Source organism: Salvelinus alpinus, chromosome 23 (genome assembly GCF_045679555.1).
Source record: "Salvelinus alpinus chromosome 23, SLU_Salpinus.1, whole genome shotgun sequence".
Lineage (NCBI taxonomy): Eukaryota > Metazoa > Chordata > Actinopteri > Salmoniformes > Salmonidae > Salvelinus > Salvelinus alpinus.
Window position 1 is genome coordinate 45,367,090 of NC_092108.1, and position 26,733 is coordinate 45,393,822.

General features: G+C 44.1%; 2 protein-coding genes across 3 annotated transcripts; one reads left to right on the plus strand and one right to left on the minus strand.

Annotated features, from left to right (window-relative positions):
* The first annotated feature begins 323 nt into the window (after positions 1-323).
* On the plus strand, positions 324-22,090 carry LOC139551140 (WW domain-containing adapter protein with coiled-coil-like). 2 transcript variants are annotated; one of them, XM_071362558.1, is made up of 13 exons: positions 324-659; positions 873-906; positions 2,737-2,923; positions 3,750-3,829; positions 8,595-8,710; positions 15,222-15,316; positions 15,699-15,959; positions 16,543-16,668; positions 17,571-17,722; positions 17,993-18,078; positions 18,261-18,441; positions 20,154-20,281; positions 20,406-22,090. In XM_071362558.1, exons 1-13 carry the CDS (start codon positions 619-621, stop codon positions 20,473-20,475), a joined length of 1,557 nt encoding a protein of 518 aa, XP_071218659.1. In that variant the 5' UTR covers positions 324-618; the 3' UTR covers positions 20,476-22,090. The 2 variants fall into 2 exon arrangements, with proteins under 2 accessions (XP_071218659.1, XP_071218660.1); XM_071362559.1 differs by having other exon boundaries at positions 18,264-18,441.
* Positions 22,091-23,805: 1,715 nt separating this feature from the next.
* LOC139551359 (adiponectin-like) lies at positions 23,806-26,353 on the minus strand. Its single transcript, XM_071362849.1, has 3 exons — positions 26,236-26,353; positions 24,873-25,239; positions 23,806-24,723 (listed from the first exon to the last, which is right to left on the minus strand). Exons 2-3 carry the CDS (start codon positions 25,195-25,197, stop codon positions 24,158-24,160), a joined length of 891 nt encoding a protein of 296 aa, XP_071218950.1. The 5' UTR covers positions 25,198-25,239; positions 26,236-26,353; the 3' UTR covers positions 23,806-24,157.
* Between the last annotated feature and the right edge of the window lie 380 nt (positions 26,354-26,733).

Here is a 26,733-nt window from a genome sequence, read left to right on the forward strand (position 1 = left end):
CCATGGATGAACTAAGAACATGAGGGGAAGGGGATAGTGATTGATTTATAATTTAATGTTGCATTGGGCACTGTGAGAGTTTTTTTTAGACTATCGAAATAGGCTACTGGGGTAGGGGAAAGTGCATATGCCTACCACTTTTATAATTACTTTTGTGAACCTTGCTTTCATCATCTCCTTTTCTTAGCCATGTGCATTAGCAGTTAGGTGGGCTGTGTTGTTATTTCAACCACTTTCCTCTGTGTCCACCTTTCTTGGTGAGAAAGTTATTTGTAAGACTGCGTTGCAAATCATAATTTATAAAGGGTTTGCGACTCTTTTCCGACATGGGAGTATCCCGGAAATAGCTAAGACATTGGAGGCGGGGCAGTTAGCGTTGCTTCGTCTGTTTCCTTGCACTGCACCGGATAGATTGTGCAGTTTAGGCGAGCAAATAATGTACCAAAGGCCGCTTTCAACATAGCGTAGCTAGCCACTGTACAAATTTAGTTGCTAGCGTCCCTAGCTGGCTAACTAAATACAGAGACATCGCCAAGATCAAGTTACCAAAGACGAGAATACTATTTTGTTGTCCATAGTTCACCCCCTCGCGCGCACACACACATCAACACGGCATTGATGGTAATGCATGCTAGGAAACAACCGAGACTCAGCGATGGGTAAACGACAATACATTTTATTGCCACTTCTCATTGACGGCTCCTCCACATCTTTAAAATAATGCTGCTAACTAGCATGTCTAGCTAGTTACAGCTAACTCGCTTTTCGCTAGCTAGCTACTTGTAGCATATTTTGCAGCGCGAGCAGAGACGGCATCAACATTTTAGATGTGTGCCCTATAACTTGGCTAACTTTATTTTCTTATATTTCAGGTGCAACGACCGAAGGGATTCCCAACCCTATCAGGTAAATAGTGAATACAGGCTAATTAGCTAGCTGCCTGGTTAACAAGTATGTTATCTAGCTAACTTAGTTAGCTACTATAACTGGTTAAAATAGCCACCTAATTAACTCGTAAGCTAGGCAGGCCTCAGCCTGGCTATGCAACTCCCAAACCATGGCTCAGTTTTGTGCAAAATTACGTTACTGAATATACGTTGGCCTACATCTAACGTTAGTTATTTACACTAGCTAACTAACTACGTTAATGTGTTTAGAAACAACTGATGGTTAACTAGAAAGCTAACTTAACTAACTGCTGACTGGTTTCCCGTGACGTAGCTAGCTAACGTTAGCCAACGCTAACCATGTTTACCTTTACGAGATAGCTTGAAATTGCAGGCCTTGATAGCCAGCAGGATAACGAATGTAGCATAACCATATCGTATATAACTAACGAAATAGCCAATTTGCTAGCTAGTGTAGCTGGATAATTATCTTCTGCTAGGTAACGTTATCTGGCTAACGTTAGTAAGAGCTAACTATAGCTAGGTCTTTATCAATACAACGTCAAGGTGCAGAGCGCTGAAACCATTGACAACTACATGACGTTTTCAAGGGATTGTTAAATAAATATGAACTATTTGGTTGTAATAACCCTTTGAAGAGCACAGTCAGAAATACACATTTCCGATTATTCCATGCAAATCAACCACCATTAATTTGATATATGTGAACGATAGCTACCTGACAAGCCTTTGTGCTTTGCCTGTCAAGCAGAAGGGCGCATTTGCCGATGTAGGCCCTACTGTTGGCTGATAATGTTTATTGTGCAAGTTACCGGTAGAAACGTTGTACAGTTGGCTAAACAGTGTGGTAAGTAGACCTACTAACGTGAGTGTACTTTTTTCTCTCCAACCAACGTAGCTCTGTTACCTAGGGAAGTTAGATAACGCTATCCCATTTTCAACATTGTTTTAAATAGTGTTTAATCACAATTGCTGACAGACATGATGGGCTACATTGATTGATGGACCACATCAAATTGGCTAGCTAATCACATATCACGTCAATATGGCTAGTTTAACAAGCTAACTTTGAGGGGATAAACAAGATGGCGATATCCAAATACTGTTTGATCTATGGTGGTGATAACAGTAGTCCGACTGACAACTTTTTACCAGGATGAGGAGTTGCAGATGTCAAGTTCTTTCCAAAATCCCAATCGCTGATGAAGCAAGCGACATTACACGTTGGTTGTTTAGTTAGCGACGTGACAAATGGATAGGCTACACTCACGTATTTGAAAATACATTATGCATTGATGTTTAGCCATTGACCATGAAAAGCATGATGCTACTTGCAGTATAACTCTTACAGAGTTAAATGTGGAAATGTGTAGTTCTGACTATGCTCTTCAAGAGGTGATGATATTAAAACCGTAGCTGTCAATGGTTTTTGCAGAGCTCGGGTCTCCTTTTCCCCCCCAGCAGCCAAATCGATCGCTCTTCACCATGTTGTGGCGTTTTATTGATAACGACCTATACCGAAAGTTAGCTAGCCAACTACATAGCTTTCTAGTCTGAATACTGCACAAAGATTTACCCACCGTAAGATGCTTTATAAAAGTGCAACAATTACAGAACCGTAATGACAAATGCAGGCAAAAATAATTGGGTTAAGGTTAGGGAATAAAAAAACAATACAAACGGTTGTGCATACATAGGCAGGAATGAGAATTACAGCACAATGTCAAGAGTGGATAATAGGCCTACAGTATAATGTCAGGTGTTTATCAAACAGAAGAGGTGGCTTTGTATTGATATGTTGACTAACACAAGTCTATTTGTATTGCAGACTCACAAATCCCAGCCAAAGAGTCAATCTACCACCCTTCACGGTCACGATAAAATGCGAGATGGGTTATCAGATCCTACACCGCCCTACAAAATGCTCCGGCGCTCTGATGAAAGTCCGGTCAATAAATACAGCGACGGGCACAGCAAAACAAAAACATTTCACACACTCCGAGGCAAAGATGGTGGTAAGCCCAAAGAGAACCGAGCTACACACAAATACAGATGTTCCCTTCTCTGTATGCTTGTCAACAGTACTGTGTGCACAGAGAAGCTTGTACGTTTGTTCAGCCAGATGAGAGCTTATCCTGGTCCTAGATATGTTTGTGCTGTTTAGCCAATTCCTGTGGTCTTCGTTATGCCAAGCAACCTTTTGGAGTTGGCTGTATCTGGGACCAGGCTAGCGAGGTCCTACATCAAACTAAAATATCTGTTATCTTACTGTTCTGCTGCTTAAAATATATATACACCGTTGATTGGGTTATTAAAATCACTTGGACTTCTGCACACGTCACCTGCTCAAAACATGCATAGATACTCGCGTACAACAAGACATTGACCGCTGGAAATATTTAAATCACTGAAGTCTAGTCTAAGGTCCAATTCCTGACTGAAGATATACACACAACTGTTGGTCAAGTCTATACACAGACATCAATGCAACATTAACATAAGAAGTTATGTAGCTGATGTTCCACAAGTGCTAGTATATGGTAGCCTGGGCACCAGTTTTTAGCTAGTTAACTTGTTACTGACTTGCCAAATGAGCAAGCGCTGTAGAATGCTAAAACTGACATGCACCTAGGCGATATTAGTATTATTCTCTTGTGCACTAAAGTATGCATTTTTGACATACTGTACCCGGGTACTTCATAAAATGGATAGCTGCTGTAAATTCCATGGTGCTGCACAAATATTTTGTTCAATGTCTGGGTAGCCTAACTTGTCATGTCTATCATTTCTAATTCTGTTTTATTTCTCAGAAGTGTTCTCATCATACTGTTTATTTTATAGGTACCAGCTGCTCTCCGCAAGAGAATTTGCACAACCACAGCTCCAACTCCCACTCGAATCAAAGCAAGGCGTCAGACACAGTAAGATACTTCTTTCTTCTTGAACAAATTATTTCTGAAAGTAGGCATTCACCAGGCTATGGTTATAATAATACAGCATGGGCCCCTGAGCCACAGGACAAACTCATATACAATTCATAGGCACGTTCTATAGCTGTGCTATTGAGAGCATCTTCACTGGCTGCATCACCGTTTGGTATGGCAACTGCTTGGCATCTGACAGCAAGGCGCTACAGAGGGTAGTGCGTACGGCCCAGTACATCACTGGGGCCAAGCACCCTGCCACCCAGGATCTCTATACCAGGCGGTGTCATAGGAAGGCCCTAAAAATTGTCAGACTCCAGCCACCCAAGTCATAGTGTTCTCTGCTACCGCATGGCAAGCGATACCGGTGCACCAAGTCTGAAACCAACAGGACCCTGAACAGCTACCCCCAAGCCATGACACTGCTAAATATTTAACCAAAAAGCTACCCGGGCTATCTGCATTGACTCCTCCCCCCTTTTTGTACTATAACTCTTTTGACTCAAGACACCAATTCAAATTTTATTGGTCACATACACATGGTTAGCAGATGTTAATGCTAACCATGTGTATGAGTGTAGCGAAATGCTTGTGCTTCTAGTTCCGACAGTGCAGTAATATCTAACAAGTAATCTAACAATTTCACAACAACTACCTTATACACACAAGTGTAAAGGGATGAATGAGGATATGTACATATAGCTATATGGATGAGCGATGGCCGTGCGGCATAGGCAAGATGCAGTAGATGGTATAGAGTACAGTATATACATATGAGATGAGTAATGTAAGGTATTTAAACATTATAAACTGCCATTGTTTGAAGTGACTAGTGATACATTTATTACATCAATTATTAAAATGGCTAGAGATTTGAGTGTATGTTGGCAGCAGCCACTCAATGTTAGTTATGGCTGTTTAACAGTCTGATGGCCTTGAGATAGATGCTGTTTTTCAGTCTCTCGGTCCCCGCTTTGTTGCACCTGTACTGACCTCTCCTTCTGGATGATAGCGGGGTGAACAGGCAGTGGCTCAGGTGGTTGTTGTCCTTGATGATCTTTTTGGCCTTCCTGTGACATCGGGTGATGTAGGTGTCCTGGAGGGCAGGTAGTTTGCCCCCGCTATTGCACCTCCTTCACCGAACTGTCTGTGTGGGTGGACCATTTCAGTTTGTCCGTGATGTGTACGCCGAGGAACTTAAAACTTTCCACCTTCTCCACTGCTGTCCCGTTGATGTGGATAGGGGGGTGCTCCCTCTGCTGTTTCCTGAAGTCCACGATCATCTCCTTTGTTTTGTTGATGTTGAGTGTGAGGTTATTTTCCTGACACCACACTCTGAGGACCCTCACCTCCTCCCTGTAGGCCGTCTCGTCGTTGTTGGTAATCAAGCCTACCACTGTAGTGTCGTCTGCAAACTTGATGATTGAGTTGGAAGCGTGCATGGTCACGCAGTCATGGGTGAACAGGGAGTACAGGAGAGTGCTGAGAACGCACCCTTGTGGGGCCCCAGTGTTGAGGATCAGCGGGGTAGCTATTTTGTTTCTTACCCTCACCACCTGGGGGCGGCCCGTCAGAAAGTCCAGGACCCAGTTGCACAGGGCGGGGTTGAAACCCAATGTCTCGAGCTTAATGGCGAGTTTGGGGGGTACTATGGTGTTAAATGCTGAGCTACTGCATACGCTTCTGCTTATTATCTATCCTGTTGCCTATTCATTTTACCCCTTCCAATATGTACATCGACTCGGTACTCGTACCCCATGGATATAGCCAAGTTATCGTAACTCATTGTGTATTTATTTCTTGTTATCTTTCTAGTTTTTTTCTCTCTGCATTGTTGGGAAGGGCCCACAAGTAGGCATTTCACTGTTTAGTCTACACCTGTTTACAAAGTCGCAAATAAAATTTGATTTGATTTTACGTCGACATTTCAATGTGTAGTCTAGTTTCGTGTGACAAATGACGTCAATTGGCTCTGTCCGGATGACAAAGCCAATTGAGGTCATTTGTCACACGAAACTGGACTACACATTCAAATGTCTATGTAAAATCAAATCAAATGAAAAAATCTAATCAAAGGATGCGATTTTGGTTGGTTGTTCTCTGGTGTTCATGATGGTGATGATAATCAGTCGTTCAAGAGGATATTCTTTCCGCAGCTCACCACAGTTATACATACATACAGTGGGGAGAACAAGTATTTGATACACTGCCGATTTTGCAGGTTTTCCTACTTACAAAGCATGTAGAGGTCTGTAATTTTTATCATAGGTACACTTCAACTGTGAGAGACGGAATCTAAAACAAAAATCCAGAAAATCACATTGTATGATTTTTAAATAATTAATTTGCATTTTATTGCATGACATAAGTATTTGATCACCTACCAACCAGTAAGAATTCCGTCTCTCACAGACCTGTTAGTTTTTCTTTAAGAAGCCCTCCTGTTCTCCACTCATTACCTGTATTAACTGCACCTGTTTGAACTCGTTACCTGTATAAAAGACACCTGTCCACACACTCAATCAAACAGACTCCAACCTCTCCACAATGGCCAAGACCAGAGAGCTGTGTAAGGACATCAGGGATAAAATTGTAGACCTGCACAAGGCTGGGATGGGCTACAGGACAATAGGCAAGCAGCTTGGTGAGAAGGAAACAACTGTTGGCGCAATTATTAGAAAATGGAAGAAGTTCAAGATGACGGGCAATCACCCTCGGTCTGGGGCTCCATACAAGATTTCACCTCGTGGGGCATCAATGATCATGAGGAAGGTGAGGGATCAGCCCAGAACTACACGGCAGGACCTGGTCAATGACCTGAAGAGAGCTGGGACCACAGTCTCAAAGAAAACCATTAGTAACACACTACGCCGTCATGGATTAAAATCCTGCAGCGCACGCAAGGTCCCCCTGCTTAAGCCAGTGCATGTCCAGGCCTGTCTGAAGTTTGCCAATGACCATCTGGATGATCCAGAGGAGGAATGGGAGAAGGTCATGTGGTCTGATGAGACAAAAATAGAGCTTTTTGGTCTAACTCCACTCGCCGTGTTTGGAGGAAGAAGAAGTATGAGTACAACCCCAAGAACACCATCCCAACCGTGAAGCATGGAGGTGGAAACATCATTCTTTGGGGATGCTTTTCTGCAAAAGGGACAGGACGACTGCACCGTATTGAGGGGAGGATGGATGGGGCCATGTATCGCGAGATCTTGGCCAACAACCTCCTTCCCTCAGTAAGAGCATTGAAGATGGGTCGTGGCTGGGTCTTCCAGCATGACAACGACACAAAGCACACAGCCATGGCAACTAAGGAGTGGCTCCGTAAGAAGCATCTCAAGGTCCTGGAGTGGCCTAGCCAGTCTCCAGACCTGAACCCAATAGAAAATCTTTGGAGGGAGCTGAAACTCCGTATTGCCCAGCGACAGCCCCGAAACCTGAAGGATCTGGAGAAGATCTCTAGGGAGGAGTGGGCCAAAATCCCTGCTGCAGTGTGTGCAAACCTAGTCAAGAACTACAGGAAACGTATGATCTCTGTAATTGCAAACAAAGGTTTCTGTACCAAATATTAAGTTCTGCTTTTCTGATGTATCAAATACTTATGTCATGCAATAAAATGCAAATTAATTACTTAAAAATCATACAATGTGATTTTCTGGATTTTTGTTTTAGATTCCGTCTCTCATAGTTGAAGTGTACCTATGATAAAAATTACAGACCTCTACATGCTTTGTAAGTAGGAAAACCTGCAAAATCGGCAGTGTATCAAATACTTGTTCTCCCCACTGTACATACATACACAACCAAAAACAAACCCCCTCCCTTCTGCAGTGAAACAATGGGGTAGAGTTACTTTTGCATCGAGATATCAGCCCCTTGATGCATTTCAAGTCTTTCAACACTGTCAAGAGAACACCTGTAAATGACCTAAATGAATGCCTCGGAGCCTGGCCCACGAGCCGAGTATTACTGCTAGCCTTGTTGAGTATGTTCTCTGTGTAGACAGGATAGTCAGTGTAACGGGGATAAGCAGAGAGTTTCAGTATATAGGCATACACCCTGCATATAGGCATACACATTTGACCGAGACAGACTAGCCTAAATAGTGTGCGGGTTTAGGTAACTTGCTCTTATCAACCGTGCAAAGTCTAGGCCTATATGCTCACATCCTGTATTTATTTCCTGTATTGTATTTACTTGATGCCTTCTAACATTGCTTTTTGTATGTTGTAAAAGAAAAATGTATTGACCCATCTCCAAATTAGACTAAAATGTGTTTTTCCAGATAAACCATCGGTTGCTTCTTATAGAATGGTTCTAAGCATAAAACGAACGTTAGGCCCAATACTTTAAGCAAGGATCCCCACAGGATTTTACATGTGAATCTGATCACTAGCCTTTCCCCTGATTTTTCATGTAGTGCTGATCACATCCCCGAATGTAGGCCTACTTGATCTTAAAGCTAGAATCCTTAGTTGGTGATACTGCCACGTCCGTTTGGGATATTACAACAAAGAAGTTACTGCAAACAATGAACACTGATTTTCTTCCATTGCATGCATGTTAGATCTGTACTACGGGAAAAAACCTTCCCACTGCCTGACACCCCTCTCCTCAGTTTCATCAACAAAATAAAAACAATTTGAAAAGTGCTAGGTAGAACATTAGTGCTGTTTCCCCAAATGTGGATTCGAACTTTGTTTGCACTCTGCAAAACCTACCCTAGAGTGTTAGTTAACCTATTTGTCGTGCCTTCTTCCTTCAGCCTCATGAGCCTGCAGACGACTGGTCCGAGCACATCAGCTCCTCCGGCAAGAAGTACTACTACAACTGCAGGACTGAGGTCTCTCAATGGGAGAAGCCCAAAGACTGGCTGGAGAGGTAAGGCCTTGAATCATGGAAAAAGTGTCACTCCTAAGCGCCATACTTTTCTCCTCTTTTCCCTCAACTCTTCCGTTTCTACCCTAAAACTCAATACAGAATCCACAGCCGCGTGGCTGCCGTAGTCCGACGGCCCATTATAACATATTTATGAGCCTAATTTCATTGATTGAATTATTGTAGGGGCCTATAACATCCCTGATGCAGAAAACACAGACGGAATCGCTGAATCCAGACATTAAAACGGAATTCAACAATATTAAATGTATTAAATTTGCCTAAAATTTTCACGCGACAAGAATCAAAATTACATTTACATTTAAGTCATTTAGCAGACGCTCTTATCCAGAGCGACTTACAAATTGGTGCATTCACCTTATGACATCCAGTGGAACAACCACTTTACAATAGTGCATCTAAATCTTTTAAGGGGGGGGGGGGGGGTCAGAAGGATTACTTTATCCTATCCTAGGTATTCCTTGAAGAGGTGGGGTTTCAGGTGTCTCCGGAAGGTGGTGATTGACTCCGCTGTCCTGGCGTCGTGAGGGAGTTTGTTCCACCATTGGGGTGCCAGAGCAGCGAACAGTTTTGACTGGGCTGAGCGGGAACTGTACTTCCTCAGTGGTAGGGAGGCGAGCAGGCCAGAGGTGGATGAACGCAGTGCCCTTGTTTGGGTGTAGGGCCTGATCAGAGCCTGTAGGTACTGAGGTGCCGTTCCCCTCACAGCTCCGTAGGCAAGCACCATGGTCTTGTAGCGGATGCGAGCTTCAACTGGAAGCCAGTGGAGAGAGCGGAGGAGCGGGGTGACGTGAGAGAACTTGGGAAGGTTGAACACCAGACGGGCTGCGGCGTTCTGGATGAGTTGTAGGGGTTTAATGGCACAGGCAGGGAGCCCAGCCAACAGCGAGTTGCAGTAATCCAGACGGGAGATGACAAGTGCCTGGATTAGGACCTGCGCCGCTTCCTGTGTGAGGCAGGGTCGTACTCTGCGGATGTTGTAGAGCATGAACCTACAGGAACGGGCCACCGCCTTGATGTTAGTTGAGAACGACAGGGTGTTGTCCAGGATCACGCCAAGGTTCTTAGCGCTCTGGGAGGAGGACACAATGGAGTTGTCAACCGTGATGGCGAGATCATGGAACGGGCAGTCCTTCCCCGGGAGGAAGAGCAGCTCCGTCTTGCCGAGGTTCAGCTTGAGGTGGTGGTCCGTCATCCACACTGATATGTCTGCCAGACATGCAGAGATGCGATTCGCCACCTGGTCATCAGAAGGGGGAAAGGAGAAGATTAATTGTGTGTCGTCTGCATAGCAATGATAGGAGAGACCATGTGAGGTTATGACAGAGCCAAGTGACTTGGTGTATAGCGAGAATAGGAGAGGGCCTAGAACAGAGCCCTGGGGGACACCAGTGGTGAGAGCACGTGGTGAGGAGACAGATTCTCGCCACGCCACCTGGTAGGAGCGACCTGTCAGGTAGGACGCAATCCAAGCGTGGGCCGCGCCGGAGATGCCCAACTCGGAGAGGGTGGAGAGGAGGATCTGATGGTTCACAGTATCGAAGGCAGCCGATAGGTCTAGGAGGATGAGAGCAGAGGAGAGAGAGTTAGCTTTAGCAGTGCGGAGCGCCTCCGTGATACAGAGAAGAGCAGTCTCAGTTGAATGACTAGTCTTGAAACCTGACTGATTTGGATCAAGAAGGTCATTCTGAGAGAGATAGCGGGAGAGCTGGCCAAGGACGGCACGTTCGAGAGTTTTGGAGAGAAAAGAAAGAAGGGATACTGGTCTGTAGTTGTTGACATCAGAGGGATCGAGTGTAGGTTTTTTCAGCAGGGGTGCAACTCTCGCTCTCTTGAAGACGGAAGGGACGTAGCCAGCGGTCAAGGATGAGTTGATGAGCGAGGTGAGGTAAGGGAGAAGGTCTCCGGAAATGGTCTGGAGAAGAGAGGAGGGGATAGGGTCAAGCGGGCAGGTTGTTGGGCGGCCGGCCGTCACAAGACGCGAGATTTCATCTGGAGAGAGAGGGGAGAAAGAGGTCAGAGCACAGGGTAGGGCAGTGTGAGCAGAACCAGCGGTGTCGTTTGACTTAGCAAACGAGGATCGGATGTCGTCGACCTTCTTTTCAAAATGGTTGACGAAGTCATCTGCAGAGAGGGAGGAGGGGGAGGAGGATTCAGGAGGGAGGAGAAGGTGGCAAAGAGCTTCCTAGGGTTAGAGGCAGATGCTTGGAATTTAGTGTGGTAGAAAGTGGCTTTAGCAGCAGAGACAGAAGAGGAAAATGTAGAGAGGAGGGAGTGAAAGGATGCCAGGTCCGCAGGGAGGCGAGTTTTCCTCCATTTCCGCTCGGCTGCCCGGAGCCCTGTTCTGTGAGCTCGCAATGAGTCGTCGAGCCACGGAGCAGGAGGGGAGGACCGAGCCGGCCTGGAGGATAGGGGACATAGAGAGTCAAAGGATGCAGAAAGGGAGGAGAGGAGGGTTGAGGAGGCAGAATCAGGAGATAGGTTGGAGAAGGTTTGAGCAGAGGGAAGAGATGATAGGATGGAAGAGGAGAGAGTAGCGGGGGAGAGAGAGCGAAGGTTGGGACGGCGCGATACCATCCGAGTAGGGGCAGTGTGGGAAGTGATGGATGAGAGCGAGAGGGAAAAGGATACAAGGTAGTGGTCGGAGACTTGGAGGGGAGTTGCAATGAGGTTAGTGGAAGAACAGCATCTAGTAAAGATGAGGTCAAGCGTATTGCCTGCCTTGTGAGTAGGGGGGGAAGGTGAGAGGGTGAGGTCAAAAGAGGAGAGGAGTGGAAAGGAGGCAGAGAGGAATGAGTCAAAGGTAGACGTGGGGAGGTTAAAGTCACCCAGAACTGTGAGAGGTGAGCCGTCCTCAGGAAAGGAGCTTATCAGGGCATCAAGCTCATTGATGAACTCTCCAAGGGAACCTGGAGGGCGATAAATGATAAGGATGTTAAGCTTGAAAGGGCTGGTAACTGTGACAGCATGGAATTCAAAGGAGGCGATAGACAGATGGGTAAGGGGAGAAAGGGAGAAAGACCACTTGGGAGAGATGAGGATCCCGGTGCCGCCACCCCGCTGACCAGAAGCTCTCGGGGTGTGCGAGATCACGTGGGCAGACGAGGAGAGAGCAGTAGGAGTAGCAGTGTTATCTGTGGTGATCCATGTTTCCGTCAGTGCCAAGAAGTCGAGGGACTGAAGGGAAGCATAGGCTGAGATGAACTCTGCCTTGTTGGCCGCAGATCGGCAGTTCCAGAGGCTGCCGGAGACCTGGGACTCCACGTGGGTGGTGCGCGCTGGGACCACCAGGTTAGGGTGGCCGCGGCCACGCGGTGTGAAGCGTTTGTATGGTCTGTGCAGAGAGGAGAGAACAGGGATAGACAGACACATAGTTGACAGGCTACAGAAGAGGCTACGCTAATGCAAAGGAGATTGGAATGACAAGTGAACTACACGTCTCGAATGTTCAGAAAGTTAAGCTTGCGTTGCAGAAATCTTATTGACCAAAATTATTAAAATGATACAGTACTGCGGAAGTGGGCTAGCTAGCAGTGGCTGCGTTGTTGACTTTGTTTGAGAGTGTCGCTGGCTAGGTAACCTCGGTAGCTAGCTATGTAACCTCGGTAACTGGCTCGTTAATTAGTATAAACTACACAATTGTCTTAGATACAAGGACAGCAAAGACAACTATGTAGCTAGCTAACACTACACTAATCAATCGTTCCGTTGATCCGTTGAATGTAATAGTTTCTACAGTGTTGCTATTCGGTGGCTAGCTGGCTAGCGAGCAGTGTTGACTACGTTACGTTACGTTAAAAGGACGAAAAATAGCTGGCTAGCTAACCGAATTAGTCTAAACTACGCAGTTATCTTAGAAACAAAGACAGCAAAGACAACTATGTAGCTAGCTAACACTACACTAATCGAGTCGTTCCGTTGAATGTAATAGTTACTACAGTGTTGCTGTTCGGTGGCTAGCTGGCTAGGTAGCAGTGTTGACTACGTTACGTTAAAAGTTACGTTAAAAGAACGAAGAATAGCTGGCTAGCTACGCAATTATCTTTGATACAAAGACGGCTAAGTAGCTAGCTAAGATTAAACAAATCAAACCGTTGTACTGTAATGAAATGAAATGAGAATGTGAAAATGTGATACTACCTGAGGAGCGAAGCGGAATGCGACCGGTTTCCACTCTAGCTTTGTTCACTACCACGAGAAATATGTAATTTATCGGAGGGTCTAGCCTCTTTAGTCCAGGGTGTATTGCATGGTGCCGTTGCCAGATATGCATCAGTAATTAGTAATTAGTAATTAGTATTTTCTTTCAACCTTCTGTAGAGCAACGTGGGAATTCCCCTGTGTTTGTGCATGCATCTGTCTACTTTGTGTATGCCTAGCCGTTAGCGATGATGCTAATGACAACGATGGAAAGGCTTTCTCAAAACCCTTTTCAATTAAATTTTCACTACAAGGTAGAAGTCGACCGATTATGATTTTTCAACGCCGGTACCGATTATTGGAGGACCAAAAAAAGCCGATCCGATTAATCGGCCGTTTTCTTTTTTTTAACATGTATTTGTAATAATGACAATTACAACAATACTGAATGAACACTTATTTTAACTTAATATAATACATCAATAAAATCAATTTAGCCTCAAATAGATAATAAAACCAAATGTTCAATTTGGTTTAAATAATGCAAAAACAAAGTGTTGGAGAAGAAAGTAAAAGTGCAATATGTGCCATGTAAGAAAGCTAACTTTTAAGTTCCTTGCTCAGAACATGAGAGCATATGAAAGCTGGTGGTTCCTTTTAACATGAGTCTTCAATATTCCCAGGTAAGAAGTTTTAGGTTGTAGTTATTATAGGAATTATTGGACTATTTCTGTATACCATTTGTATTTCATATACCTTAGACTATTGGATGTTCTTATAGGCACTTCAGTATTGCCAGTGTAACAGTATAGCTTCCGTCCCTCTCCTCGCCCCTACCTGGGCTCGAACCAGGAACACATCGACAACAGCCACCCTCGAAGCAGCGTTACCCATGCAGAGCAAGGGGAACAACTACTCCAAGTCTCAGAGCGAGTGAAATGCTATTAGCGCGCACCCCGCTAACTAGCTAGCCATTTCACATCGGTTACACCAGCCTAATCTCGGGAGTTGATAGGCTTGAAGCATTGCGAAGAGCTGCTGGCAAACCGCACGGATGTGTACGAGCCTGCTGCTGCCTACCATCGCTCAGTCAGACTGCTCTATCAAATATCAAATCTTAGACTTAATTGTAACATAATAACACACAGAAATACGAGCCTTTGGTCATTAATTTGGGCGAATCCGGAAACTATCATTTCGAAAACAAAACGTTTATTCTTTCAGTGAAATACGGAACTGTTCCGTATTTTATCTAACGGGTGGCATCCCTAAGTCTTAAGAAATTCATGTTAGCAGGCAATATTAACTAAATATGCAGGTTTAAAAATATATACTTGTGTATTGATTTTAAAGAAAGGCGTTGATATTTAAGGTCATGTTTGGTGCAACGACAGTGTTAAATCATCACCCGTTTGGCGAAGTAGGCTATGATTCGATGAGAAATTAACAGGCACCGCATCGATTATATGCTAGCTAGCAACTTACCTTGGCTTCTTGCTGCCTTCGCATAACAGGTAGTCAGCCTGCCACGCAGGCTCCTCGTGGAGTGCAATATAAGGCAGGTGGTTAGAGCGTTGGACTAGTAACCGGAAGTTTGCAAAAACGAATCCCCGAGCTGACACGGTAAAAATCTGTCGTTCAGGGGCAGAACAAGGCAGTTAACCCACCGTTCCTAGGCTGACATTGAAAATAAGAATGTGTTCTTAACTGACTTGCCTAGTTAAATAAAGGTGTAGAAAAATATATTATAAAAAAATTCTGCCAAATCGGTGCCCAAAAATACCGATTTTCGATTGTTATGAAAACTTGGAATTGGCCCTAATTAATCGGCCATTCCGATTAATCGGTCGACCTCTACTACAAAGTATCCTATGCCTACCTGGCAGAATGATATCATGATTATTGTAATCGATCCAGTGGCAATTTGTTTAGCAAACTATGCAATCACATGTGTGCTACAGAAACACCGCTAACCTAACAGTCTCTTGCGAACTTGATTTAAAGGGTTTTTCCAGATCTCAAAAGTGGTCTCCTGATGTGGTTTATGCATTGTTGTGGACTTGGAACACCCAATTTTGTTTTTCTATTAAAGTGATTTTGGGAGCGAAAACCTGAAAAAAACTGAACAATTCTAAATGGGAAAAACCAAACAGGCAACAAATAAAACTGAGTTTTTGGGCCCTACAATATAGCATGCTAAAATGTCCCAAAACGGAGATTGGTAGATTACACATTCTGACAGAAGTCTAAACATGAAATTACATTCCCAATCTGTATTCAACCAGCAATTACACTCCGTTTAATTGAACTTAAACCCGACAGTGACCTTGCGTTTGTGTTTCATTGTGTCCAGAGAGCAGAGGCAGAAAGACCCATCTAAGAGGGAGTCCAACACTTTCCCCAAAGACCGGGACTACAGACGAGAGTCTGTCGACACAGCCACCACAAGTGAGTATGAAAACTACAGAGGTAGAGCGTATGGGAGGTGTAGTCTAGGTTTCAGATGCAGCAGTAACATCTGGATTTTGACTTGCCTGCCTATTTAAAGAGTACCTTTTTGTTGTGATATTATGACTATACCTGTATATGAAATCATCTACAGTCTTATAATATGGCCAATGTGTCAATAGTGAGAAGTTATTTTCCTTGTGTCCTCTCCTTCCTCTGCACTGATCTGAAAAGACTTGACAATTCTATGCATTATGGCTATCACCTTTTCAATGTGTGAAAAAAGTTGAGGAAAGGAAGTCACTATGAACTATAGAGGTGCATCCTATGTTTGTCAAGCCAGTGTCCGCAGTCCTAACTTGTTGTTCTTTTTGCCCCACAGAGGGCACTTCAGGGGACAAGTCCTCCAACTCTGCACCTTCTCAGTCCTCTTCCTCCACCAATCCGGGCCTGAACCAAGCCTCTGGCTCTAACCCCACCCCTTCATCTTCCTCCTCCTCCACGGTCCCGGTGTCCCCCTCTGTCCAAACCCAGGCTTCGGGCCTGCTCCAAGACCCCGCCCTCCTGCGGCAGCTCCTCCCAGCGCTGCAAGCCACCCTGCAGATGAACAACGGCAGCATGGACATGGCCAAGATCAATGAGGGTGAGTTGGCCAATTCCACATTTCTCCTTCTTGATCTTTAGTGTACCTGAGTTCAAATGGCTCACCGGTTGAAAAAGGCTTAATTGGCACAAGCCCCAAGTCAGAAAATATGACTTTGGGCTCAAAGGGCAAATCTGAGTGTCATGTTTTCTTTGTAAATGTTCATGGAGCATAAGTATTGTATAAAAAAAAAAAAAAAAAAAAAAAAAAGGTACTTATCCCCCTTCCCCCCCACCGCTGTACTGAAATGTGAAACACACATTTGGATTTTCTGATATCTGGAGTTATTATATGACCACAAAACCAACGTGGATTTGATCTTCAGTCTGATCCCATTTGGTTTCGAGTTTCTCTTACTCCGAGCAGATATTGAATAGGCTCAATTCACGATATAGGGAGTAGCTTAATCGAGGCGAAGGGTTGGTGGGTGCTATTGTTGTGGATGAGTAATCCTGAGAAAATGGATTCTTGCCTACCTACCAATGGGTTGTATGTGTTACATACATACACAAGTTTGTTGCCTTATATCTGTGTGTACGTATCTGTATTTTTCTCATTGTTCTGTGTGTTTTCCCTCCTACAGTCCTCGCGGCTGCTGTCACCCAAGCGTCCTTGCAGTCTATGCTTCATAAACTCCTCACTGCTGGACCATCTGCTTTCAACATCACTTCTCTGCTTTCCCAAGCTGCTCAACAATCCTCCAACCAAGGTATGGCCGCTGTTATGTCACCTTTCGTGTGATCTTTTTGATGCCTTTCTTTTTGTTAGCTAGACTGGTTTTACAGATTTTTCAGTGTCTTGTGGTTGGTAAAAAGAGCTATGCTTACTTTGCACTCTGACATGTTATTCAGAAAGAAATACATTGTAAGCATTCTCCTATTAAATGTTTTCATGGAAGCTGTTATTGTTAAAATATGTAACTGGAAATGTTACTTATCTCTCAAGAAGGTGTATGGGCGTCCTTCAGTTCAGGTCAACATCTGATTAGGTTTTCTGTTGAATAATCTAGAAAACTTTGCTATTGACGCATTTAACCAGGGTAGTCCTCAAAGCAACAATAGCCACTGAGTTTCACAAAGTTTTGGATGCATAAGAAAAATAAAACCTTTAAAATGACGGTCCTTATAGGCATATTTATAATTTATATACTGAACAAAAATATAAACGCAACATGTAAAGTGTTGGTCTCAGACTGCAAGAATGTCCACCAGAGTGGTTGCCAGAGAATTGAATGTTAGTTTCTCTATCATAAGCTGCTCCAACGTAATTTTAGCGAATTTGGCAGTACGTCCAACCGATCTCACAACCGCAGACCACGTGTAACCACACCAGCCCAGAACCTCCACATCTGGTTTCTTCACCTGATCATCTGAGGGGGGGGGGTGGTATTTCTGTCTGTAATAAAGCCCTTTTGTGGGGAAAACTCATTCTGATTGGCTGGGCATGACTCCCCAATGGGTGATTTCCTTATATGAACTGTCAAATCTTTGAAATTGTTGCGTTTATATTTTTGTTCCGTATAGTAATAACCTTTGTATGTGAGATTAAGGTTGCTATCATTAAAAATATTTCCTCCTTTGTCCTATTCCCCTCCTGGACATGAACCAATAGCGGCCCAGCAGGCAAGTCAGTCACCCATATCGCTAATGTCGGACACCTCCTCACCCCGCTCATATGTGTCACCCAGGAACGGCACGCCCCAGACCAACCTCCTTAACCAGAAACCCCCACTCAGCATGCCTCCTGCCTCCTCCCAACCAAAGGTCAGCACCTCCACGGAAACTCTAAACTTGTCAAATAATATTGTTATGATTGGGGGTGTATTGTTTACAAAACAAAAAAATAATAATTTCAACCCTGTGATCTGTGTTTCTTTCCCCACGTCACCATTCTTTTATCTCCATTCACCTCTGCTCTCTTCTCTCATTCCCGGTTTCTTGCTTTAATTTTCTTAATTGTTTCCTTATCTCTTACACTCCCTTTTTAATGGCTTACTCTCTCCATCCCTCCCTCTCCCCTCTGTGGCTCTGTAGGTTACCCCAGTGAAACCAGGACCAGTTTCTCAACAGGCTTCAGCAGAGAAACATCCAGAGGACCCCCGAACTCTCCGACAGCGGAGGTAGTTTGAAATATAGAGGCACTTGTGTATATCTGGAAGGATTGGATGTATAAAAGCGCTTTTGTAGTAGCCACCTATCCAAACCTTTCCAATCAACACAAGTGTGTAGGTGGTAGACTGGAGGTTGTTTCTGGACGGAGCCTTACTCTCCTTATAACTACTCTGCTTTCTCTCTTGTCCAGCAGTCAGGGGAGTCCGCCATCAGGACCTAACGGCAACGCCACCGGCGGCCATTCGGTTCTCAATGTCGCCTCAGCCCAGTCCAGCACTCCCGGCTCCTTCACTCCCTCGCTGGCCTCTCACTTTGATGAGAACCTCATCAGGCACGTCCAGAACTGGCCCGCCGAGCACATCGAGAAGCAGGTAGGGAGCTCCACTGTTAAGTGCGATAACGGGATGATCAACATATGGGAACACCGAGTTAGTAGTTTGTATGTTAATATCTGTCAACTATATGACTAAGATTTTGATGGGTTCAATATTCATCATGAAAATAATACCACACTGTGTGGATATAACAGGAATACACAGAAGGTCATATTAGTTAAATTAAGATTTATGTGATCGCAATTTAGTAGTCATGCATTGATGTTAGTAGGATATATGCTTGTCATTGAGTTGTGTGCATATTATTAAGTAACAGCAGTTTAAAATAGCACTACTATGCAATCACATTTCGTACCTACAGTTGAAGTCGGAAGTTTACATACACTTAGGTTGGAGTCATTAAAACTAGTTTTTCAACCACTCCACAAATGTCTTGTTAACTAACTATAGTTTTGGCAAGTCGGTTACGACGTATACTTTGTGCATGACATAAGTCATTTTTCCAACTATTGTTTACAGACAGATTATTTCACTTATAATTCACTGTATCACAATTCCAGTGGGTCAGAAGTTTACATGCACTAAGTTGACTGTGCCTTTAAACAGCTTGGAAAATTCCAGAAAATGATGTCATGGCTTTAGAAGCTTCTGATAGGCTAATTGACATAATTTGGGTCAATTGGAGGTGTACCTGTGGATGTATTTCAAGGCCTACCTTCAAACTCAGTGCCTCTTTGCTTGACATCATGGGAAAATCTAAAGAAATCAGCCAAGACATCAGAAAAATTGTAGACTTCCACAAGTCTGGTTCATCCTTGGGAGCAATTTCCAAATGCCTGAAGGTACCACGTTCATCTGTACAAACAATAGTACGCAAGTATAAACACCATGGGACCACACAGCCGTCATTCCGCTCAGGAAGGAGACGCGTTCTGTCTCCCAGAGATGAACGTACTTTGGTGCGAAAAGTGCACATCAATCCCAGAACGACAGCAACGGACCTTGTTAATATGCTGGAGGAAACGGGTACAAAGTATCTATATCCACAGTAAAACGAGTCCAATATCGAAATAACCTGAAAGGCCGCTCAGCAAGGAAGAAGCCACTGCTCCAAAACCGCTGCAAAAAGAATACAGACTACTGTTTGCAACTGCACATCTAATGTCAGGAATTGTGAAAAACAGAGTTTAAATGTATTTGGCTAAGGTGTATGTAAACTTCTGACTTCAACTGTACATGGCAGTAGTTATACTCAAGGCCACGCTCAGGCAATATCATATTGGGAGTTGATTGAATACAAAAAAGCCAAACTCTCGCCTTTCAATGATCAAACATTTCAGTTACACCTGCTCATGGAGAACTGATGGATAGAAAAGAGACATTATAGTATTATTATTATAGTATATATTTAGCCATCACTTCAACTACAAAGAGCTGAACTACCAAAAAATGCTGGAGCTGGCTAGTCAGAAGCAGCAGATAAGCTGCCTGCCTTAGGGTACACAGACAACAAGGGTTCACTTCTTTTGCACACATTGATAGCAGGTTATGGAACCAATAGGCAGGCCTACGACCCTATACATAGTGAGTGTAGGCTTTTCGGTAGTCTGACTAACCGGTACTGAAAAACATTTCTGATTTGGTGATTTCCTTCTGAAGAAGCTTATTTTTACTTTCTGATATTTGTTCCATGCTAAAAGTTCATTTGTGTTTTGGTGCACTCAACCAGCTTCACCTTTCTCTTTCAGGCAGCACGGTTACGGGAAGATGCCCACAACATGGGCAGTCTCTACATGTCTGAGATCTGCACTGAACTCAAAAACCTCAGATCATTAGTCAGAGTGTGTGAGATCCAGGCCACGCTGAGGGAACAGAGGTGAGAACATGACAAGCGAGCACACACAAACACACATCATAATTGTCTTGTCTAGGAATTGTGTCTATATGTCACATGATAAATTACTTATTTTCTTAAAACTGTGTCCTTTTCTTTCTCCCAGAATACTGTTCCTTAGACAGCAGAGCAAAGAACTGGACAAGCTGAAGAATCAGAACTCTTACATGGTCTGAGAACCTGTGTGAGAGACGAAGGACGGTGAACTGCTTAAGACTGCAGTCGAAGCCCTCAACGCGGTCCTCTGTGCCCTGGTCTGAACACTTCTGTAACGTCATGAACCAAAGGGCAAATGAGGAATACGGAAAAGAGTCTGGGCCTGTTGAAGACGTCATGGGTCAAGCAATGAAGCGTACCATTGCCGAAGCCCCTGAAAGTGTATATTTTATTAGGCGTCCAAGATTACAATTTTCTATGAAACTGCAGGCTGAAAGAATACGAAGCCTAGTTGAGCGTTTCATGGACACCCAAACCGGTCGATTCTGAGGAACATACAGGTCATAACTTTTTCTTACCTGAGAAACAGCTGCCGCCTTTTGGAATCGTGGACTGTTTGTTGCACTGGAGAAACTGAGAATCTCTCGCTTTTCCTCTGGAATAGCCAGTTTTGGTTGGGAATGTGTACTTTTCTCCACTGACTTGTGGCTGAACTGAAGTTTCTAGCGTGAACTCAGATTGGCTTGAGATGTATGAATCAACTGATTCATGAACACTTCTTCAGCATAGACTTGAAGGAGTGCAAAGAAGATTCTTGAATGAGCCAACTTTGATTCCTTCCAGACTCATATAGTAATGAATCATGAATTTAGCAGTCCCAGGATCATGGGTTCATTATTAGGAGTACTTTTTTAATGTGATCTGACAAAGATGCATAGCTGCTTGATGGAAGTTGTCTGTCTGTCCATGCTCTCTCCCCACTTTCCTGCTGGATGGAAATAGTCTGTAGACTTCTTAACTTCCCACCCCAACATGACTATGACCCCCCTCTAACATTGGGCCAGGAGACTTCTCAGAACATGCTTCCCCATGGAGTAACCTTCTGGTAACCTCCCAGTCCCTATCACTAAACCCTCGACAGAATCCTACAATAAAGGGCAACGTTCTCGTCCTCCACACCCTCTGAATACCCTCCGTAGACTTAACCCTGCATCTAAACTCCCATTTAATCTGTACTTGATTATTTTCCCAGTTTCCCCTGAACTTTGATGTTTTGTAAGCTTGTCTGTTTTGTCTAGCTTGAGTCTGCAGAATAATTCATTCCTTATCATGTGCAGTTTCTTGCGAAATTGTTAAAGGGTCTTTAGTTTCACGTGGTTATGTAAACCTAAATTATTGCACATTATTCATTGTGTCCTTGTGAACAGGATGGGATAATTTTTTCATGGGACTCACCTTTCTCCTGACTATACTAGCTAAGCCAGTACAGCAGTAATTAAATGGACTCCGTAGTTAACTTTTGCAACATTTTGTTTTACCGGAGTTAAACTTTTTTAGGCCTCACTAAATAAAGTAACTATTTTACAATGAAACATTCACACGACAATGCTGTCTCACTCTTCCACATCCACAAACTTAGCTTCGCCTTCCTTCTCCTAAGACCTCTCTGATCAATCAGTGGCATGCTGAAATTGGGAAGGCACTGGCCAAAGCGTTGGTTTGTAGAACTGGAGTGACGTACGCACTTTTCAGATAGTGGGGGACCAGAGGTTTTTGTGAGGATGGGGCGAAAATAGCTTTGTATATTATTTCTTTAAAAGTATATCAGAATAAAATAAATTATTCTACCACAAATCTCTTGATATTCTCATATTTTATTTATCACTGTTATACTGATGTTTGCAAGCAGCCATATGCATTATTCCAGAGATGTGGTTAAAAACTAAATGGTACCTTGCCTCCAACTGCAAAACCTGCCGAAGATGACACAACACCCCAATCCTTTAAACCAGTGCCCTCCATGACAAAGCACAATCTTTCTTCTTTCTGTATGTTGTAAACATGCTCGTCATTTTAATGATTGCTGCATGAATTCAGAAATGTTGGTTGTACTTAACCTGCCAACACAAAAGTACAGTTGTGCTAATTCAAACGTAATGCTCAGTTGCTCCTGTCATGTGACACTAGATGGCAATATACAGCTGGAAATGGCAATGATCGTTCTGTTCTGTGGCTTGTCTCCTAGATTCCCTTGTAGGCATTTTAATTAACATTTTGCATATTTCTCAATGGTTACTGAATAGACTTCCCTGTCATTACCTCTCTTTCACTGCTGATTGCTATCTGTTCAAGCTGTCTGAGCTCAAGCTTTGCATTGTGATATTCCTCAGAATTGATGGATGGTTTTAATCTAGGTTGAAGATATCTTCAACCTACGTTTCAATCAGGAAATATGAATCCAATCAGTGGACCTCAGCAACTGGATACATGCATGAATAGTGGCCCTTATTAAGGATTTGATGGTGCCTAAAGCAATGAATCAGAGGTTCTTTCATAAGCATTTACATTCTTCACTAGCAATTGTGTATTTTTTTTTTTTTTTTACTATTTATGGTATAGAGCTATTTTTAGAGCACCATGATTTGAAGGTTGAGGTATAAAATACATATTTACATTTCTGTCTCTCATCGTCATAGTTTTGTTCAAGAGCCTTAGCAACATTAGGAAGTGGGTCGTAACATTGAACAGGAGATGGGTAGGTATTAATTTTCCATTGGGGCCTTCATAGGCAGGTGTTATGGCCAGCATTCTGTCATTGACTTGGTCTTTTTTTCTTCTCAACCAATAAGTGTCTGTTAACTAGCAAACCAACACATATGCAACCCTCATGCCGATCATGTAAACACTTATTGTATCAAGTCCCTGAACAAGGCACTTGTCTACTCTAGAAATTCCTCAACACACATCTATTGGTACTATTGACTACTCATATGGACCTGACTAGTCTCTTGTGGTTCCCTGACCCTTTCAGTGGCCAATAGCAGCATGATAATATTTCGTTACTATTTAGTCTTAGCACTATAGACCCTCCAGAATGAAGAGCTTAGTTATAATTGGTCCATGAGCAAGTGACGCAATGTACATGGAGGTCACCCATTGGCTCTGGAGGTGGGTTCCCTGAGTCACATCAAGAAGCCACTGCTCACATTACAACAATTTGCACTGATCTCCAGTTTTTATTTAAGCCTCAATGTTGGCATAGAGACAAGCACAGTGAAACTTATTTGAGCAAGTTTTTACTAGAATACAGATTTATTCAGTTTGGGGATTGCATCCACCAAGTAACTTTTGTCCAATGATAAAGATAAAAGCCCTAGTCATCAAACCCTGACTGTTTGGCTAAATGGGAGTCAGCAAATGTCCAAAGGGTGACTAGCCTGCCACACTCCTGAAGTGTTTTGGACACATTTGCTCAAACCTACCCACGTCCCTATCGTAGCAGCTGATCTTGTTTACAGACCACTGCTATGTGAAATGGCTATCTGACAAAGAAAGCATATCTGATGACATTTTACATTTGCTATAACACATTTTATTATTTCACAGACACAATATGTGACACTGACATAAAGCCATCTAGGCAATAAGCTTTTTGTCTGTGCACAACTTATTATATTGAATACTAATGTCTCTAATGCTAGAATCCACCTAACAATTGAAACGGAACAGGTTATAGATTATAGAACTAACACAAGTTTAAAACATTTGGTGCACCCTTTTAAAAATGTACTAATTTTAGAAGCTACTTATTACCCCTCCCCCCACAGTCCCCAGTCAGAGGGCAATGTATGCCTGTAGAGCAGGAAAAAGTCGCTGCAGCCCACCCAACTCTATATATCACCCTTCAGGTCCTGCACAACCTCAGTGTCTACTAACTCCAACAGAGCGACGTCTCCTTTCCTCTAACTCTCCCATGTCGGGATACAAAAGAAACCCGGAGAAGGTGGAGTCGTTGGTGTTGTCAGCATACACCCCCCCAAAATCCTCATCTCCGTAGATCTGCAGCCAAACCTCGTCCCCAGACTGCAGCCTCAGTATGAGGGCCCCCGAGGCCTGGTCCACGTTGCCCTCGTGGTACTGGTCGTAGGTGAACATGACGGGCTTGTCGTTCTTGAACAGGCTCACCCGAGCATCTTTGGTGTAGACTGTGAGGTGGTATGTGAAGAAGTAGACCCCTGGGAGGAGGCAATGGAACTTTCCGCTCACGTCATTGTAGTGGTGCTGCTCGTTGTGGAAGAATTTGTTGAAACGGATGGGAACGTTGGTGGCGGGGACGGGATCTGTCAGGCCCACGCTGAAGGAGGAGTGATATAACAGGGCACTCTCGCCCTGTGCCCCCTTCAGACCGGGGTTGCCCGGGAAACCGCGAGGTCCCGGAGCGCCGTTGTCGCCCTTTTCGCCGGGCTCTCCCTTCTCACCTGGTTCACCTGTACACACAAAGACATCACCAGAGTCGGGGCGAACTTAGAGGCCTGTACTGGTGTTCGTTGACTGTGCCTCATGCGGGTTACTGTGATTAGATTTACTGTGAACTTTGGATGTTGTAGCAACAGCAAAGTACAGTTGGTCTTCTTACCTGTGTCTCCTTTATCACCCCGAGGGCCATCGTGCCCGTCTCTCCCGTCTCTCCCTAGGTGCCCACTGTGCCCTGGAGTGCCTGGCACTCCTCCCATCCACATGGCACAAGGCTGCCGGTCGTCAGTCAGGCCGGCTTCTGTCCCAGGACCCTCAGGCTCTGCCACCTCCACCGCCGCCTCTTCAGTGTCTGCAGCTGCCTCTTCATCTTCTACAGCTGCCTCCTCGGCTGGTTCCTCTGCCTCTTCTCCATCTTCCTCCTGAGCCACGCTAAAGCTCCCAGCCAGCAGCAGGCCCAGCAGCAGCAGGCTCCACAGTAGCTTCATGGCACTTTCTATATAACCCCTCAACCTGTATAACCTTTGACACTGATGGAACAATAAACACACATCAGTATCACACAGGTTAGTGCTATCAAGGCTGTATCACAACCGCCCGTGATTGGGAGTCCCATAGGGAGGCGCAAAATTGGTCCAGAATCGTCCTGGTTAGGCCGGTGTAGGCCGTCATTGTAAATAAGAATTTGTTCATAACTGACTTGCCTAGTTAAATAAAGCTTAAATAAAGCAAGCGTTCTCTCACTTTGGGTCAAGGCTAGGCCCCATGCCCAAGGCATGCAATGTCCCTGAGAGCGAGTGCTTGTAAATTGATATTGGATAAGGAGAAACCTCTGACAAGTTCCACCTTTTAGTATTTAGTTAAAACTGTATGACATATTGAGGTCACTTGGTGGTGAGTCCATCTGCAAAGTGCTTGCTTTGAGCAAAGGACATGTATAGTGGCAATATTACCGTAATCTGACCCATATTTGACCTCTGACCATTTTTTGACTGGCATTATTATGACAACATGGAATACTTCTAAGGCATGGTAAGACCCCCAAAACTTTTTTATGCCTGCTACATGTACGCTAGAAAAACATTTTTGGGGGGTCTGGACATGCACTAAATGCTGTGAAACGTATAATTCCAGAGCGCCCGGCAGCTATTGATTGTAAGGCACACGCTGTACAGCCATGCCTGGTTTTCTGCCGGGTACTTAATGTCTAAATGAAAGACGCTATTGCAGTTAAGAGGCGAATGAACAAAAAAGCTATACATATAATGCTCTTGGCCAAAATCAGTGCCATCTACCAGCAAAGATACAATACAACTTCAAAGAAAATAACTCAAAAGTTGTATGAAATAGGATTCAATTCCAAAATAGGTTAATATCAATTTTTTATCCAAAATGTTTACAGTGAATAGGTAAACAGTGTTCCCCTGGACAGTTGACCCCTTCTCCCTAGCGATAACATCATCTGATCACATGCTTTGCCAATACCTGTAAACCTGCCACAAAGGTCAGAGGTTACAGTCCCTTACCTTGTCTATGTTTTTCCCCCTCGGAGAGGTGAGTGTTCAGTGGCGTCCCCTAAGAAAACCACCCTCACTCAGCGCTGCAGTGTGTCACAGTCCAGTTGTCCTGTGGCCAGTGTCCTTGGGGGACATGTGTAACTTATTACTGATTGCCTGTCACACTATATTTATCTCTGTCCTACTTTATTTATGGGCCTGCTGATCCAAAAGGGCAGTGGGGATTAGAGTGCCCCCTCTTTCCCTCCCCCCTAACCATGGCTGTCCACTCTGACTCTATGCCATACTGGTCACAGTGTCACTTAGAGAGGGGAGGGGGGGGGGGGGGGACTTAAGGTGAACAATTTCTCTCCAGAAACAGCATAATCTCTTTTTTTTTACCTGGTGAAACCTTTGATCAACGAGGGCTAATGTTTATTTTCCATTCCAAATATGTGTGGCACAAAAGTCCCTGACGTGAATCATCTCGTTCCCAAGACAACCGATCCACAAAGCTATCTTTACTTG

Excerpts from the sequence above, each read along its gene's own strand:
- LOC139551140 (XM_071362558.1), top strand. The coding sequence starts at position 619 with ATGGTAATGCATGCTAGGAAACAACCGAGACTCAGCGATGG. Across the intron at positions 15,317-15,698 it reads TGTCGACACAGCCACCACAA|AGGGCACTTCAGGGGACAAG; the intron begins GTGAGTATGAAA and ends TTTGCCCCACAG. Across the intron at positions 20,282-20,405 it reads GCCACGCTGAGGGAACAGAG|AATACTGTTCCTTAGACAGC; the intron begins GTGAGAACATGA and ends TCTTTCTCCCAG.
- LOC139551359 (XM_071362849.1), bottom strand. The coding sequence starts at position 25,197 with ATGAAGCTACTGTGGAGCCTGCTGCTGCTGGGCCTGCTGCTGGCTGGG. Across the intron at positions 24,724-24,872 it reads GGGTGATAAAGGAGACACAG|GTGAACCAGGTGAGAAGGGA; the intron begins GTAAGAAGACCA and ends TTGTGTGTACAG.